Source organism: Perissodus microlepis, chromosome 16 (genome assembly GCF_051167445.1).
Source record: "Perissodus microlepis isolate ML-2025 ecotype Zambia chromosome 16, ASM5116744v1, whole genome shotgun sequence".
Classification (NCBI taxonomy): domain Eukaryota; kingdom Metazoa; phylum Chordata; class Actinopteri; order Cichliformes; family Cichlidae; genus Perissodus; species Perissodus microlepis.
Genome location: NC_140476.1, coordinates 15,600,792 through 15,618,276, shown reverse-complemented (window position 1 = coordinate 15,618,276; position 17,485 = coordinate 15,600,792). Strand labels below are relative to the sequence as shown.

General features: G+C 38.4%; 3 protein-coding genes across 10 annotated transcripts; 1 reads left to right on the top strand and 2 right to left on the bottom strand.

The window, feature by feature from the left end:
• Window positions 1–415: 415 nt before the first annotated feature.
• mettl5 (methyltransferase 5, N6-adenosine) lies at window positions 416–2,597 on the top strand. Of its 8 annotated transcripts, XM_084908091.1 has the most exons (7): window positions 417–679; window positions 755–869; window positions 960–1,144; window positions 1,682–1,764; window positions 1,915–1,966; window positions 2,048–2,097; window positions 2,458–2,597. In XM_084908091.1, exons 1-7 carry the CDS (start codon window positions 580–582, stop codon window positions 2,497–2,499), a joined length of 627 nt encoding a protein of 208 aa, XP_084764217.1. In that variant the 5' UTR covers window positions 417–579; the 3' UTR covers window positions 2,500–2,597. The 8 variants fall into 8 exon arrangements, with proteins under 8 accessions (XP_084764215.1, XP_084764217.1, XP_084764216.1 ...); XM_084908089.1 differs by having other exon boundaries at window positions 416–679; window positions 1,915–2,097; XM_084908090.1 differs by having other exon boundaries at window positions 2,048–2,597.
• Window positions 2,449–10,408, bottom strand: ssb (small RNA binding exonuclease protection factor La). Its single transcript, XM_084908097.1, has 12 exons — window positions 10,287–10,408; window positions 8,326–8,392; window positions 8,135–8,238; window positions 6,347–6,521; window positions 6,001–6,108; window positions 5,796–5,899; window positions 5,078–5,149; window positions 4,944–4,986; window positions 4,705–4,845; window positions 4,008–4,194; window positions 3,768–3,878; window positions 2,449–2,677 (listed from the first exon to the last, which is right to left on the bottom strand). The coding sequence occupies exons 2-12, from the start codon at window positions 8,383–8,385 to the stop codon at window positions 2,598–2,600; spliced, it is 1,185 nt and encodes a 394-aa protein (XP_084764223.1). The 5' UTR covers window positions 8,386–8,392; window positions 10,287–10,408; the 3' UTR covers window positions 2,449–2,597.
• Window positions 10,409–12,299: 1,891 nt separating this feature from the next.
• klhl23 (kelch-like family member 23) lies at window positions 12,300–16,330 on the bottom strand. Its single transcript, XM_084908087.1, has 4 exons — window positions 15,656–16,330; window positions 14,184–15,413; window positions 13,077–13,229; window positions 12,300–12,997 (listed from the first exon to the last, which is right to left on the bottom strand). The coding sequence occupies exons 2-4, from the start codon at window positions 15,406–15,408 to the stop codon at window positions 12,687–12,689; spliced, it is 1,689 nt and encodes a 562-aa protein (XP_084764213.1). The 5' UTR covers window positions 15,409–15,413; window positions 15,656–16,330; the 3' UTR covers window positions 12,300–12,686.
• Window positions 16,331–17,485: the final 1,155 nt, after the last annotated feature.

Below are 17,485 nucleotides of genomic sequence, written 5' to 3'. Positions count from 1 at the left end.
AGTAAAGGAGAACATTCAGATGGTTGGGGTGACAGAACAGGATACTGGAGGTAGAAGGAGATAGAGGCAGATTATCTTTTGTGTAATCAAAAGAAGATACTACTACTAATAATAATAATAATAATAAAATACTACATGTGCAGATAACAAAAAGCACATAGAGTAACTGTCCGCACAGAGCAATCTGCGTGTCTATGTAGCAAAAAAATATGTATTTATTATTTTTAAAAAAAACATTGTAAATTTTTGATAACAAAGGGAAATGACAGATTATTATAAAAGTGTGGATATTAAACTAAAATTAATTTTTTTTGTAAAACGGTTTAACAATATTGTCATCATTAATTTAATCACTAATATTATTATTAGTTTCATAAACACCATTCGCGGGTAGGAACATGTGCGCTACCACGGTTTATCGTCGGATTGTTTTGGTTGACGTGCACAGCTGCTTACCCCGTGGAACTTCTTAGCTTCAGTAGAAATCATGGCTCAAATTATCCTCTCAAGGTGATTTAAACTAAAGAAGGAAAGTTAAATTAACCCACTGTTGCACGCAAAGTTGGGACATTTTAAGCGATGAAACTGAAGGAATTAGAAAGCTGTCTGCAGCAGGTGGACACATTTGAAGAGCCAAAAATCCTTCTTGAGCAGTATCCAACCAGTGCTCATATTGCAGGTATGACGGTAACAGTGACGATCAGTTGAGCGTGTAACAGCACATATTTTGTATTCATTATTTTCCCCTCCGCAGCATGTATGCTCTACACAATCCAGAGTACATTTGATGACATTGAGGGTAAACTCGTGGCAGACCTGGGATGTGGCTGTGGAGTCCTCAGCATCGGAGCTGCGATGCTTGACGCAGGGTGAGAGCATTGTTTATAAGTTTAACATAGCCGTGGCTTACTGTAGTCTATTCTCTGCTCTGTATCTATCTTTTTTTCTTCTTTCTGCAGTTTGTGCGTCGGCTTCGATATTGACGATGACGCTCTGGACATATTCAGAAGAAACGCAGAGGAGTTTGAGATTTCTAACGTGGATTTGATCCAGTGTGACATGTGTCGTCTGGAGCCAGAGGCGTACGCTGAAAAGTTTGACACTGTCATAATGAATCCACCATTTGGGACAAAACACAACCAAGGTGAGCGCATGCCTTAAATTTGAACGGTTTCTTTCTTTACTAATTTTGAAAATCCTCTTATAACTGAAGCACTAGAGACTTAAGCCCCCCAGCCTAACAAAATGCAAAATAACTCAAAGAAATAATACATTTAAGTTTATTCCGTGTTTATGTTATGGTAGTAAGGATTAGCGGCAACTTGTCGTTTGCACACAGTTCTTTACTGTTGCAATTATAGGTGCACACTACTCTCTTCACTTCATGTGTCCAGCTGTGGAGCGCTGACTGTTTAAAACCTCACTACTGTGTGTGTGTCCACAAGTAGCTGATCAGTCCATGAAGTTTAGAATGAACCAACTAGCCCCAAAACATGCTTCTTTATTTCTTTTGAACCATTTTGGGCCACAGACAGGCAGTGACGACAGTTTTGTCCACCTGAGCGTCCACTCACCAGCTGCCTAATTTGTCACATCTGTTTGGGCAGGCTGTGCATTTGTAGTCACAGGAGCATCCCTTTAACCCTTCATACAGCCCGTTACTTATTCTGTTTTGTTTAAGGTATGGACATGAAGTTCCTCCGAGCTGCTTTAACCATGGCAAAGACAGCCGTTTACTCACTTCATAAAACGTCAACACGAGAAGTAAGTTCACCAGCCCCTGACAGTCTCTCAGGTCTCTGAAAGCTGATCTTTTACATCTTACTTAGCAGTTAATTTATCAATTTGACCATTAAATATGAAGCCAAAACTCACATCTCTATCTACAGTATGAATGTTATGATCCCATTGCAGCACATACAAAAGAAGGCAAATGACTGGGGAGTAAAGATGGAAGTCATAGCAGGTAAGAAAAATAAGGCCCATCTTTTTTTTTTTCCTTCTATTATTAAAATATTCAAATATTCACTAAATACTTTTATTAAAGAACTGCGATATGACCTGCCAGCATCTTACAAGTTCCACAAAAAGAAATCGGTAAGATTACATCAGACAGTACATGTTCTCCAGCTAAATGTGACACAGGACAGATTTCCCCCATTTTTTGGTAAATGATTTATTTGCAGTCCACATATGCAAACTTAACAAATTAGCAAAGAAGATATTTTCAATCAGTCAATGTAGGAAAACTAACTCCACACACATTCTAGATGTCACACAGGTCTTGCAAAATAAACTAAAATCTCCTGGTGAAATTAAATTATAGTGAAAAAGTTTGAGGTGAATGCAATGCAAAACATCTTCAAAAGAGAAACATGGGTACACAAATAATATAAGAGGCACAGTATTCGGGGACATAAAAGGCTGCAAAATGATGCTTTGAACATATTTCTCCAGGTTGACATCCAGGTGGACTTCCTACGATTTTCCAAAGCTTGAAGCTTTCACTGGAATGGACTCAAGTTGTCTCTGTATTTTCCATTTTCACTGTTTGTAATAAACGTTTTCATTAAAGAAAAACTGATTTTAAGTCATAACTAAGATCCATTTTCAGTTTTGATAACTTTTGCTGCAGGACCATAACCGGGATCTTCCCGTTCTCTCTTTATAGGTACAGCTGTTAAAGGGGAAAAAAACAAAAAAGAAAATACAAATTAGATAAGAAATAATCTTAACACAGACTACAATATGTTCCCAAAGACTACATTTTGAAGCAGAATATTGAAGTGCAATATTTTAGCAGAAGGCGATAGAGCATGTGAAGGGCAGGTGTGATGTGACTGAGTTCTGGTGATGATGCAAGCAGCAGAAGTCTGTAACAATTGACGTTTATGAACAAGTTGAGAGAAAGACCAAAAAGAGCTACGGTAGGTGGGTCCTAACCGAGGTGTGACCAAGGATGGCAGTACAGTCAGGTAAAAGAGATGGATGGAGGCGAGTGTGCTTGAAAAGAAAACCTATTATTAAGCATGACACCCAGAGTCTGGACCAGAAGGAAGGGAGAAACTGTTACATTTAGACAGAGTGGATTTGGTGCCAATGAGGAGAACCTCTATTTTATCTATTTTAATTTGAGAAAATTGCAAGGATTTGATTTTCTGGAGGTAAACACAGAGGACAGTGGGTGGGATGGCAGCAGTAGGTTTAGTAGACCGGTAGAGTTGAATGTCATCAACATAACAACGGAAACTGATATTAAGTTTATAGAAAATAAGGATCCTTGGCCCCCAACATTTGGCCAGTGGATTAGAGACGTGGTGAGCCACATTCATCTAGAGAAGATTAAGTTCACCATCAGAGGGTGTGCTGGAAAATTCTACACTTCCTGGCAACCATTCATTATTTATGTTGAGAATATGTAAGCCTGCGAAATGGATTCATGATTATTTTATGTTGACTCTATATAGTGACCCATTGTCTTACACATCTATAGTTTAGTGTATATCGTGAGTATATATCACTACTTTGTTTTCTGTTTTTCACATGAGATCTGCTATCAAAGGGAGAGAAAGGGTGGCAGCAATGTTGTGCCTTCATCTGCATACATTTATGAGTTTAACTGTTAGAAAAATGACAAACAGGAAACATGACAAATAAAAGAGGGCCCAGGATAGATCCCTGGGGGACTCCATTAGGAACTGAAAATGAATAGGATATGAAATTTTTGAGTTGAATGAACTAAAAGCGCTAAATGATTTTGAACTTACCCCCCTCCTCATGGTGATCATCGCTTTCAAACTTCATCTTTTTTCCTTGGTACTGAGTTCTGCCTTGATCTCTGCCACCTCTTCCCCGTCGGCCTCTTCTTCCTCTTCCACCTTTTACGACAGACAAGACTACCTTACTAAATCATATAGATGACACTGTGGAACTGTATCTTTATTGACATTAACTGATTACATTCCAATGCAGTCAACAATGTTAAACAACATGAAAATGCATCTCACCTCTGCCTCTGCACCTGCTGAATGATCCTTGTTGAGCCTCTATTATCTTCTTCATCACATCCTTCTCCTCATCTCCTTCAAGCAGCTGCCATGTGACAGTGTTGTCGTTGATTTTCAGTTCCTCTCCGTGTTCTTTTTTGGCTTTATCTAACGCTTCCTGTGCTTTCCCGTCAAACAGAAGGGTGCCCTTATCAGGAGGAGAAAAAAATAAAATATTTAAACAAATAGTATTTCTTTGAAATGAAACAGCTGTACTCATTTTCAATCCTGAGTCATGCCACCATGTTGTGTTGTGGAAAAAAAGTCTGTAAACCTGACTTCAGTTTTCTGGTTTATCAGTCTCTTTATTGTCATGCAAACATTAGAAACCCGAGGAAGACATCACCCCCTTTCTCCAAGAGACAAAATCTCTCTGTACGGTCAATGAAAACTGCTTTCTATCCTTGGAAATTTCCTGTAATTACCACAGATGTGGATATTATCATTCATCACCCCATTAGTCTAAACAACCCCAGACATCTCGTCTCTCTTGCAAGGACACAATTTCACCAGATGTCCCCAACCCGCACAAATATAAAAACACAAACACACAAAACAAATGGTTACAATTAAAACAGGTTGAATTGAATTACACAAGTAAATGATGTAAGTAGATAAGGTTATACCACATGTATGAAGAAACAGATTGAGAACATACCTCTTTGGCCCCTCTTGTGAAGTCAACCCACTTTATGTGTTCGATGCCAGAGAACAATTCATGGAAGTCTTCTCTTGAAACACCTTCAAGCTCTCCTGAAAACTTCAGTAAACGTCCTGACTGCTCATCCAAAAGAAGATCCTGCAAGTAAAATGAGAAAACATCATTACAAAGCCTATTTATTCTTTAAGTGGTGCGTTCATTAGCAGAATAAGCTCACAAACACTTGGAGAGCTTACCATTTCTTTTTTCTCTGCGTGTTTCTGCTGTTGTTCCTTTTCCCTGAATAAAAAGGACAGAAGTAGGAAGGTTATTTTTCACAAAGTGTAAAATCCAGTTTTATGATTAAAGATACTAAAGAATATGTACTCACTGTTTAACTTTTGCTTTTGTCTCTGCTTTAAACTGTTTTCTCTCTTCTACCTTCTTGGCATGGTAGGCTTCCCTGAAAAAAAAAACAAATAAAAACAAAACAGCTGATCAATTACATTGTTTCACACAGAGAAATTCAAAGGTTTGCAAAACCCCAGTTAAAAAAATGCATCTCATCCAGATATATGTATGTAGTTTAGTATAATTGTAAAACTTTGTTACAGCTGTTTTCTATCCTCTGTATCCCAGAAATACCACCTGTATTTTTCTTCTGGGATAGAGTTGTTTTGTATGATTCACCAAAAAAACCCTGTATAATCTCTGATTCTCTCGGCTTCTCTACTAATATCATTTAAATGCTGGTAAAAACTTTACAGGCTCCATGCCGGGAAACATTTACTTGTTAAAACCGACATGATCGAACGAGAAGTGCACAGCAAGCTGAAACATCATCAGCAGATGTGCTGTCACACTGTTCACAAGGTCAAGTACGATGGGCCTGTAAGTCTATATTGGCCCAACACACAAAACAGTTCAGTTTCTTTGTTAAAAGATTTTTTTTTAAAAATAGAAGTTATGCAAGCTACTTCATCCGATTTAAAGGCATCAAAGTACATATATGACACATCTGCCACACCTCTTAAATCAGTGAATTCTTTATTAAATCACTGACACCATTGATAGCCGCTAGCTAGTGCCTAAAAAGCATCACAGCCTACCTTGATAACACAAGCATCTCGTTGTCTTTGAATGATTTTATATCCGTGCGTTCTAGGAACTGCTTGGCTGACTCTTCAGTGTCAAAACAGATAAACACAGATCCCTGAAAAGAGAAATATAAAAATTATATAAGAGAAGGTCTCCTAAAATTGAAAAAAATATTTTTTTAAATTATATACACATCTCAAGTTCTGTTTCCCGTACCTTGAACTGCCTTTGGAGGTTTCTCCTCATCTGAATGTTTACTACCGAGCCTTTGCCATTCAGCCACTCCTGAATCTCATCCAGGGATGTTTCAAGAGGGAAACCTTTCTAGATGAGGAAAAAACAAAATGTAGGGAAAACTGTAGGAATACAATCAAGGTGGAGAATAATTATGATTTTGTCTACACAATTTATAAGAGTGTGGGTAGGCTAAAGATGTATTGCACTGATGCATTACGCTGCATTCGTTTGAAAAAAATAAAGATTGTCTGAATGCCACTGTGAGCACAAACAAATATTTACGCATTCTCAAAGCATTTGCATACATACAAAAAAAAAAACTTGCCATGTATACAGATTTGTGTTTAAGTGCATCCTTGTATTCATCGTCCTGTTCGGGTAAGGGCTTGCTGGGAGACCTCCTGATCTTTGTCTTGTCTTCACTGATTTCCAAGAGACCAGTCTTTGACTTCTCCAGAGCTGCAATGAGGACGCTGCTGTCTGTGGTTAAAGACTTCAACCTATGAAAAGAATGCAAATCTTTCAACAAACACTCAGCTACAGACGGCTGTAGGGCTGTGTGTTAACACTAATGATGCATGCATTCATCTGCATTATAAGGAAGAAGACCCTGCAGCTTATCTAATCGTCCCTCTTTGAATTCTCTCAGCCTGGTCATGTTATGTATGTGAGTGGGGTGGGCACTCTCATTTCAAGTAATAAAGCTCAATTAGAATGTAATTTGCTGACTCACACACTACATTACATTCTAAATATACACTTTAATAAAGGGATTACAGGAATGGATTCCTCCTGCTGTGTTAATTTGCCCTTGCTGTGGCCACTTGTGACCTGGCTGCTAACAAGTGAACTTGAGGCACAGCATGAGAGCATGCTCTCATCTCATCCTGCCCATCATGAATCATAGAAAGGGTCCAAACACACCGATTAGTCATCCCTATCCTCCTTTTCTTGCCCCGCCCCCCCACCCCAAACAGCTATACTCAAAAGCCTACCCTTGTCCTTGTGGACTGAAGGTTGTTACTGCAGCTTCAGTATGTCATGTTGTGCTAGTATTTTATACTAAGTGGAATAGAACTGCAATCCATAAAAGGCTGTTTTTCACAACAATAAATATAATAAATAATATACTGGTATTAAGCTAGTTAATTGCCAATTACTGTCAGCCCTCAATCACACCTCCTTTAGTCATTACAGGTGTGGTGAAGAGAATAAAGCCACTTCAACAATGCAGTAACCACAATGTGAACGCACATTGAAACTAACATTCACTACAGCCACAGGCACTGTCTCCTCCTATTAGCTGCACTCGCATGCTGCATTTAAAGATCCTCACACACATATACACCAACATCCAAAATATCCAAAACTACAACCTCTAGAGGATGACAAAACGTGGGACTTGATAGGACACTCTAGCAGAAATTGTCAGAGCATTTTACATCATGTGTCAGCTTTCATTTACTCATTTTCTGTGGCTAATTTCTGTGCTTTAGCAGGCTTTATGGCCAGTTTTCTGTGCTCATATTTCAGCAGATAAAGCAGTGTTAGAACTGCACTGCACAGAAGGTAAGCACAGTGTTTAATGCCGAGTTGTGATAAGCATAGTATTTAGTTAATCTGTAATAAAAAGTGTCTAATATAAGCAACCAACAAATATACCCCACAGGTATATACAATTTCACAGTGAGAGAATTTTAATTAACAAGTTTACAAAGTAGATTTTATTGCAGCGCCTCGTAATGTCAAACAACACCTTAAAAAGTGCATCTAAAATTCAGCCCTAAGTTTAGTTAGAGACCTCAGATGATGACATTTATAAATACACAATGCAATCAGCTAAAAATCTTAAGTTAAAGAGACTTCTCATCAATCAGTAAATACAAGTAAGTACATCAGTAGTACTGAATAGTAATCTAAAGTTGAACAAACTGAAGATAGCGCCTGGACTTTTAAACCCCACTTACATACTTCAGAGTAGAGTCCCCCCCCCCCTTAAAATTTCAATAAACAAAAAGCATAGGTAAATAAATAAAAGCCAAAAATAGAGACTAAAATAAAATAAATACAGTAATTATTTGACACGGAATGCATTAAAGAGAAATAAACAAACCTGTTGAATTTAAGCATCGTCTCCAAAGTCACCCAGCCATCATCGACCTGCAGCTGCTCTTTGAGAAACCGGTCTCTTGGAAGATTGTGATCGCCAAAGTAGTACTGAGTAGGAATCATTTACAGCCAAATCAGGACCAATTTTACCTGGTAAATACCAAATTATGAGTTTAAACTTTAAATTGGAAATACCTCGATCTGTCGCGCCACTTTCCCCTCCAATGGAGACATCTCTTCTTGACTTTCTGCCATTTTGGTTCTGCATAGAAAAAAACAAAACAAAAAGAAAGGTGTCCTCCTGAGTTAGAGATTTCTCTGATGTTTACAACAAATATTTAAATAAAAAAATCTTATAAGAAGAGATTTTATCCATGTTATATATGAAACAAAAAAATCGAAATGTTTTTTTCGGGGAGCTTTTTTGTATTAACTGTAAATTTTATATTAATGGCAGATTCCCAACATGTGGGTCGCAGCCCTCTGTTGGGCTGTGAAGGTACTGCAGGTGACGTCATTCACAATATTTATCTATATTTAATAAAATTTCAATTCACTTATCTAAATTCTTGATTGTCATAAGTTTTAAAACAGACTGGACACACACACACACATAAGATCCTATAGGATAACTTACAATTTACGATGCACTCTTATTGGCCAAATATATTAAGATTTTGGTTTTACTAATACATTAATAATTAAAGATTAAAAGGAATAAAATTTGGATTAAAAATGATTTTTCTGTAACAAATCCTAAAGAACTTTTAAATTGGGTTTTGTAATTTTGTTTATAATTTGCATGAATTACACTTAAAAAGAAGCTAAACTAATGAAACAAAGCCATGACACTTAAATATTTTTATTATTTTTCATTTCATTTGATTTTTGATGTACCTCTTAATTTGTTAGAAATGAATTCTTTTGAGAATCAAGTAAAATATCTGAAGGTCAAAAACCATGAAAAACACTTGTATGACAACCTGTGAAATCAAAAATCTAAACAATCTAAAACATGGCAAAGATTAAATTTATACAACAGGTTGTTCTAACAAATATTAGACTTTAGTACTCAAAGAGTCAACTGTTTTAAACAGAAGGTATAAAATGACTAAAAACAAAAAACTGCCAGGCTTAGGCAGCCTGAACCATGTTAATGGGAAATGGGCTTTTTCACCCTTAGAATTATTATATTTGTTGATATTTTATGTTTGTAAACACAGAAAGTTCCATTCCCTTTTGCTATAGTGAGGACAGCGCAGCTATGTGGCCATTTTCTAGGGATGTTGCTTGACATCAGCTTATCCGCAAACCAAATAATATTTACGAACCTCCCTAGCCGACATTCATCAATGTTGTGCTGGCTGAAAGTTCAAATACAGTACGAGGAAGAGTATAAAGAAATCGGAAAAAACAAACAACACAAAGCAAAAAAATAAATAAATAAAACCCAAAACTGAAAAACAACATACAAGCAAAACGAACTAGGGAAAAAATATGATTAGCTATTGGCCACGTTGTCATATTAAACACTGGTATGAGGCCTTGCTGTTGTCTGAGTTTTTGTAAATTATCTGCAAGGCCATACAGGAACCATCTTTAAGACTTAATTATAATAACCAAAGTAATAACTTAATGCAGTTAAACAGTTACATGCACTATTAAATAACATTTAGTTGCTATATATTTACATTTAGATACACGCCTTCAGATAGATGCCCAGTTTTAAATCTTACAAAAGGGAACCTAAACCTAAAATTGTGAGTTGTAGTACATCGCAGGACTAAACCGACGTGTTTCAGTCACCATAATTAACTACGGGCTCATCTAGCCCACGGCTAACCTGTTAGCTTAGCTCTTTCAGTACACGGGCCACGCTTGGCGTCAACACAACAAAAGCAGCTTCTTATTTGTCTATCCACGCTATCAGTACATGTTTTAATAAATTACGTGATTTGTTAGTGCGTGAATTACTTTTTTTGTAGGTAAATTAAAGTAGTCACCGCTACTCTGCTAACATTATTCTAGCTGCAGCACGCTGTTTAAATCTGCTGGAAGAAAATCCACTCTGTTCTTTAGTAACGTTATAAAACACTCCCTGGGTAACATAAAAAGCCTTAAAAATTGTTTTCACAATCGTAAAAAGTTGCACTTACATAATGAGTCGCAGTTTAAGCTGTTCAAACCAACAGTCCTCACTTCACTGCTCGCACGTTGTGGAACTGCGTGCTACGGAGCCCACCAAGGGCCAAAAACGACTCACGTTCGCGCAAGCTCCTCTGTGCTTGATCCCTGCAGCAGAACAACAAGAAATTTGGTCTTTTTCATTATGTATACGTGCTAATGCTTTGGAATAATTTCTCTAGTACATATTTGGGTAATCAGAAAATTAAAATTAAGAAACTTAATTTATCAGTGCACAATGTTTACATTAATTTAATTCAAACTTAGCCAGAGTGCACTTTAAAATCACAAGACATTACCTTCTTATTTAAAAGTTTAAGCAAACTGATCGATGTGCATTCGTTTTTCAAACACAGGAAGATTCCCAAGCCTGAAATAAAAATAAGGTAAGACTACAAATTTATCCAAAAACTTAAGTATTCTTTTTACATGTTCCTATACCTGTTAAACATTCTTATGCTTTTCATATTTGCGCTTAAAAATATAATTTTTGTTTGTTTTTTGTTTTTGCTAAGTCACGTATTTACGCGAACAGTGTGTAAATTTGATGCCTGTATTATAAACTGCGATGATATATCACAACCACAAGATGCCGCTGTGATTCTAACGACGGCGTTTAGTTTTTATGTGTCATTTTAAAGTTTTTGTTTTTCGTATTTATTAGGTTGTTTTTTATTGATGTGTGTACCTTTTAAAAACAATTATAGTAGGACTTCAGTTGCACCGATTGTTGTAAGAAAGGTCAGACTTTTATCAAGGCTGACATTTCATTAGCTTAAAATAATTTTGCCTCTTTCCTGACTTTGTTTTGAGAGACATCTACATTGTATTTTTATTGTTGTATGTGTGACGTAAATATCACCCACCTAAGTTTGGGAAAAGACTGATGTTATTATTATCAGTATTTTTCTCTTTTGATATCAACTTTAAAAAAAAAATGTAATGTAGCTCGTCTTCTTTTAATTATTTGAATTTAAGATAAGATAAGATAAGATAAGATAAACCTTTATTAGTCCCACACGTGGGAAATCTGTTGTGTCACAGCAGAAAGTGAACAGTGCAAAGTTACAGCAACAAAAATTCATAAAAACAAATGGAATAGGATGAGATAAAAAAAAAAAAAAGAATAAAATACTGTGGAGGTGACTGTGGAGGCCCATTTGAATACAGTGAGCTCACTGTCATGTCAGGAAACCAGTTTTTCAGTTTTGTGACATGGAGTGTTATCCTGCCGGAAGCAGCCATCAGAAGATGGGTAGACTGTGGTCATAAAGGGATGGACATGGTCTGCAACAATACTCAGGAAGGCTGTGGTGAATAAACAATGTTCAGTTGCTACTAAGAAGTTGAAAGTGTGCCAAAACAATATTCCCCATACTGTAAGACCCTAATCCTGAACCTTTGTTACAAGGCAGGATGGAGCCGTGCTTTCATGTTGTTTTTGCCGAATTCCTTTCATCCAAATGTTGCAGCAGAAATCAAGACTCATCAGCATTTTTCAGTCTTGTATTGTTCAAATTTTGGTGAGTCTGTTTGTACTGTAGCCTGTTTCCTGTTCTTAGCTGACAGGGGTGGCACGCAGTCTGGTCTTCTGCTGCCAAGTTAGCCCCGCTTTAAGTGGTTATTTGAGTTACTGTTGCCTTCCTATCAGCTCAAAGCAGTCTGGTCATTCTGTCTTGGATCAGTTATTTCAACTTGCGAACTGCCACTCACTGGACATCTTCTCTCTGTAAACCCTAGAGATAGCTATCTGGGAAAAACCCAGTAGATTAGCAGTTTGTGAAATGCCAACAACCCTCAACCATTCAAAGTTACTTAAATCACCTTTCATCCCCATTCTGTTTGAACTTCACAGGATCATCTTGAACACGTGCTTAAATGCAATGAGTTGCTGCTATGTGACTGGTTATTTAATATTTGTGTTAACAAACAGTTTAACAGATATAACAAATGAAGTGCCAAATAAATTTCTTAAGTCCATAAAATTCACTGAACTCAAACAGAACTTTATTAGCATTTTAGTACTTTATTTAATCAAGGTACAACCTAGTACACCTCTACTAATAAAAGTCTATTTGTAGTGTGATTTTTAAATAATACTTATTAGATTATAAAATGTCATCTTCTCTTTTTTTGCATTTCTTTTCAGTCTATTTTAAACAAATAATCAAACAAACAAAAAACGCTCAACATGAGGCCCCTGAGTTTTGTATGAAAAGCTGGTATTCATCACTATATTCACAGTTTGGCAAATAGCTTCCTAAAGGATCTGGTGCAGGCTGACATGCTGTGAGATAAATATGAAGTGTGGAATATTAGCTCTCTTCAGATCCATTTGGCACAAAATAATCAGTAAACAAAAATTTGTGTCACTAAACACCATAAACACAAATACAGCCATGTGACCTGGTCGGGCTGGGGAGAGTCCCCACTATCTCCCACGAGTCCAGCTCAGGGTTATATTTCTCGATGCTTTGAAGGTAAGTCCCTTTGGAGTACGAGTATCCACCTGTTACGTAAATACAACCATTTATTACCACGGCCCCACACTCCATCCTCCTCTCCTTCATCACCGATATCGGTCTCCACTCGTCTCTCTCTGTGTCGTAGCAGTCGGCAATCGTCGTCTGTCCACCCACCACATACAGCTTGTTGTTGAGAGACACAGAACACAGCCCGTACTCTGAAATGAGAGGAGTTCACCTTAGAAAACAGCATTTAATATACTCATGCTTCTGTTTGGTCTGCTTTAGCACGCATACCTGGATGGGGACTTATTGTAATGATGCTCCACTCGTTGACATCTGGTCTGTACACCTGTGTTTTTTCATAGGTGCAGCTTCCTCTGTAGCCATAATGACCTCCGGTTACATAGATTTTATCTCCCATTACACACGCAGTAGCATTTCCTACACCTTCAAAGAAAACAGAGATCATAAGCATCACTTGAACAGTCCAAACTGTCTATCACGTAAAAAAGATGATACCTTAAGTATGTGTTTTATCACTTCATTCATACAAAGTTATATATATATATGCACAGTGCAAAGGCACAGTTCACCCAAAATCAAAATTACATGTTTTTCCTCTGGCCTGTAGTGCCATTTATCCATCTGGATCATTTTGGTGTGAGTTGTTCAGATTAGTGGATATCAGCTCTATCAGATTCTGGTTTTTCCTTAATAAAATGGAAATAACTGGCACTTGACATCTGGTTATCAAAGCACTGTTTTGTAAAACTCAGCAGCTTTTGCGGAAACTGTGGCCTAGTCGTTCAAAAATCTGCAAACCTTGTTTCAAGCAGTTTCAGTTATGAACTGCTCTATTATTTGCTAAGCTATACCCCCACAGTTCATCTAACCATGCTGAAAAGCACGAGTTTGCAACCGTGTGACACTATCTAAACATTAATGGTGTCTCTTTCTGTTGAGCTGTAATGTTAGCTGCCTGCTCGCTCCCTTTGGGTGGTGGATACAATTCTTAATGTGAACTCTGTCGGCTTGTTGTTCTGTGCAGAACATATAATAAATAGCTGCTACCGTAAATGGTATGAGTCACATAAATGATTGTCAATGATACTGTTTAAAAAAACAAATTTTAATGCTCATTCTTGAACTGAGAAACAACAAGTTCCATGTATGAGCTGCTCAGGAGCTTTCAGTCAAAAATCACATGATCTTCATCAGCAGATGGCATTATGACCACGTGTTTTAAACAACAGCTTTTCATCCTATAAGAAGCCCATAAAGAACTCATACAACTCCACTAAATGGACCTTGTGGTGAAACTGCTTCCTCTGCCTTCATTTATTCATATCCTGCTCATCATTTCAGCCCTGGAGATAACACAATCCCAGTATTTCAGCATACCTTGGATCATTTTGGCCACAGGGAACCATTTCTTTTTTAACGGATCATAAAATTCGGTGTTTCGTTCTGGAGCTCCTCCCCGGTAGCCTCCGATGGCATAGATGCAGCCGTGCAACGCCACAGAGCAATGGTAGTACCTGGCTGTAATCATGGGGCAGCCCTCAGTCCATTCATCACAGTCACAGTTATAAATTGAAACAGTGTCCAGGGCCTCAACGGTGTTTGTCTTGTAGCCACCTGTCACATAGATATTTGCACCAAGTAAACTGACGCTGTAGCTCTCTCTTGCATGGTTGGGCATGTCCTTTCCTTGCACCCATGTGTTGCTGATAGGATCCCAGATGTGGACTTCACAAAGAGGGTGCCAATAGTACCCTCCAATGATATACATGTTGGCAGACATTTTTCTAGCCGCAGGTATCTCTTTTCCATTTGACCTTAAAGCCTGGATGATTATAGATTTCAGTTTCCCATCATTCTTCTTTAAGTATTGTCTATACACGTCTAACGTGGTCTTAAAGTAAATCTCATCCAGATCCAGATGGATGGAGTGTAGCATAATTGAAACGTGGTGTATGCGATTATCTAAGTCATGGTTTACCCACGTGGCGACAGCATCTATCAACACTTCATCTTTCTGCACAGTGAGGCTCTGTACAGCCAAGACTTCTCTCATCTTCTCAGGGTGCAGATCTAGAAACTCATCCTGCTGAATGAGCTCCGGGAACCTGCTCAGCATCACTCTGCGTGCCTCCCTCTCCAGCCCAGGGCACAGGTGCAGCTCAGCGAAAGCGTGCATGCCCAGGCAGTTGTCCACATCCAGGAGGCGAATGAGAAACTCCTCACATGCTTGCTTCACAGGAACGAACTGCAGCAGATCTGCAGCCTCCAGCAGGCTCTGTACGTTGCTCGCAGTGATGCATACCTGAGCAGTGTACACATAGTCCACCAGAGCACCCAGCACCCCGTAGTCTATGCCGCTCAGTTTGATGACGCTGTTTGATCTCTCCTTCATGTCAGCTGTGAACATGACTTTGAAATAGGAGCTGCGGGCTGACAGCAGCGCCTTGTGGCAGTGAAACACCTGTCCCGACTCGCCACACTGCAGAGCGACATCGGTAAACAACCCGCTAATGTAGAAGTGCCTGAGCGCATCCAGGAGCTCTGCCGGATGGTCACCATCACAGAAGTCATATGTGTAGATTTCGGCTTGTTTATGTGACATGATATCTAGAAAAGAGAGATGGAGAAAGTATGTGTCTAATGTAAGCCAAACACACACACACACACACACACACACACACACACACACACACACACACACACACAGTGGGCTGGCGAACATCAAAGCAATACCGAGGCGTCACATTCCCATTTATAATTAATTGCAGTGTGACTGGTCATAGAAGAGTCTTCGCATTTACGCTTTAATCCATGTATCCAAGCAGACACACTGCTTGATTACCACTCACCCTATTTCCATGAATGACTCGAGCTTTTTTTTTTCTGTCTCTCCTTCCACACTGTCCTCAAGCTCTCCCGTCTCCACCACACATGAGCCTCAATTTAGCTCACGCAGGACAGTCGCAGGCAGGCAGCTCGATCCTATTTTGGTATTTGTGCGCAGCGTCCATAACCCCCTCCTCCTCCTCTCTTCTCCTCTCCTCTGCTCTGTAGTCTCAAACAGCGGGTCCTTGACAAAACTCCTTCAGAGGAATCACCCAACCCCACCGTTTTCTCTCAGAGTCTAAATATAACCTCCATCCATCCACAGTCTCGTGACGCGCTCACGAACGGCACATTTTCTGTGCACCCAGCAGGCGCAAAGAGAATACAAATAGTATACAAATGAGCGTCGCTTTTTACTAGGGCGCAAGAAGGAGAAAGGGAAGACGACGACGAAGAAGTCATTGCACTGGTCCATTCATGTGTTCACCATTCTTGGCGTTGCCATGGTATTCTGAACCCAATTCGAGTGCGGTAAAGGCTTTAGCTAATCCTAACGAGGATTAACAGCACAGGGCTGCAGAGACGGAATATGTGTTAATCTCAGCAAATCATATATAATGAAACAATATTACTGCATTAGAACTAGTAATAACAGAGCCTTTGTAAACCCTTTTTTTTAAAGACAGATTGTTTTTTGTGCCCCATAACAAGCCGCCTGGGTTTACAAAGCAACAGAGAAGACGGTCACTGCTGTTACCTGAGAGTTTAACGCTTAATGCTGAATTAAAGGGGACAGCGGTGCAGACTGGACTCAATGCATAACTTAATGGCTAAGTAACAGAGATTTGACTGGCAACTGTTTTGCATAAATGTTCATAAAAAAGTTACCTTCCGTGAGACATGCTGTTTCTTTTCTTTTTAGTCCAATGAAGGATTTTATTCATGAATTTATTCTATCGTTTAACTGTTGTTAAAATGAGCACTGCGACGGTCCCACTCAGTATTTTCTGAACGTTTAACTTATAAATCAAACGAATGATGTTGATAAAACAGCCAACTGAGGTAAAATATTTAATTAAACTTTCAAAATGAATCGAACTTTGTCTTTTGTTACAACATCATAACCGGTTTTATGTAACACAGTAGTAAGTCTGTGTGAACGGGGGAAATTGTTTAATTTTATATTAACGTGCAAAAAAACTTGAGCTAACTTCTTTATAGTTTGCTTCCAATGAGCCAGACTTGTAATTTTGTTTCAGGTGGTCTTAGGGGATAGCTCTGTGGGCTTTCTGAAGGCCCTTTGCACATTGGCTGCTTTGTTTTGTTTTGTTAAGCACTTTAACATTGATATATGAATCATTCAAGCATAAAAAGCCACCTTAATCAAGGGATGAACCAGTGTTGTGTATACACATAACACACAACTTAGCAAAGAACCAATTATAAATTGTATCTTTAGCCACTTTATCGTACAAACACCTAATTTGTTCCTTTAGTTGAATCTATGAAAAATTCCATCACAGTTTGACAGGCATTGCAACAACAGCATGATTTCTAAAGAGCTATTAGACAAAAAATAAAATAAAATAAAATAAAAAATATGGCATATCTCAGCATGCCATTCACTGTGTCCTCAATAAAAAATTAAGAAACTGGACAAGCAAAGGACAAATAAAAGCTTGCAGGCCTAAAAAAATCAAACCCTGTGTTCAGCAGATGAACAGTATCTAAAAGTCATGTTCTTAAGAAAGAAGGGGGGAAAACAGCAAAGACCTGGCACAGGACCTGAGAGATGCTTAAGGTCCTAACATTAGAAATCGTCTCAAGGTGGCTGTCAAGAAGTCGTTCTTAAG

Bases quoted from the DNA above. Each gene is read 5' to 3' on its own strand.
- mettl5 (XM_084908088.1), top strand. From the start codon at position 580: ATGAAACTGAAGGAATTAGAAAGCTGTCTGCAGCAGGTGGACACATTT. The intron at 680-754 runs GTATGACGGTAA...TCCCCTCCGCAG, and splicing joins AACCAGTGCTCATATTGCAG to CATGTATGCTCTACACAATC. The intron at 870-959 runs GTGAGAGCATTG...TTCTTTCTGCAG, and splicing joins GCTGCGATGCTTGACGCAGG to TTTGTGCGTCGGCTTCGATA.
- ssb (XM_084908097.1), bottom strand. From the start codon at position 8,385: ATGGCAGAAAGTCAAGAAGAGATGTCTCCATTGGAGGGGAAAGTGGCG. The intron at 6,109-6,346 runs GCAAGTTTTTTT...TTCCTCATCTAG, and splicing joins AACACAAATCTGTATACATG to AAAGGTTTCCCTCTTGAAAC. The intron at 5,900-6,000 runs GTACGGGAAACA...TTCTCTTTTCAG, and splicing joins ACCTCCAAAGGCAGTTCAAG to GGATCTGTGTTTATCTGTTT.
- klhl23 (XM_084908087.1), bottom strand. From the start codon at position 15,408: ATGTCACATAAACAAGCCGAAATCTACACATATGACTTCTGTGATGGT. The intron at 13,230-14,183 runs GTATGCTGAAAT...TTTTCTTTGAAG, and splicing joins TGTGGCCAAAATGATCCAAG to GTGTAGGAAATGCTACTGCG. The intron at 12,998-13,076 runs GTATGCGTGCTA...CTCTCATTTCAG, and splicing joins TACAATAAGTCCCCATCCAG to AGTACGGGCTGTGTTCTGTG.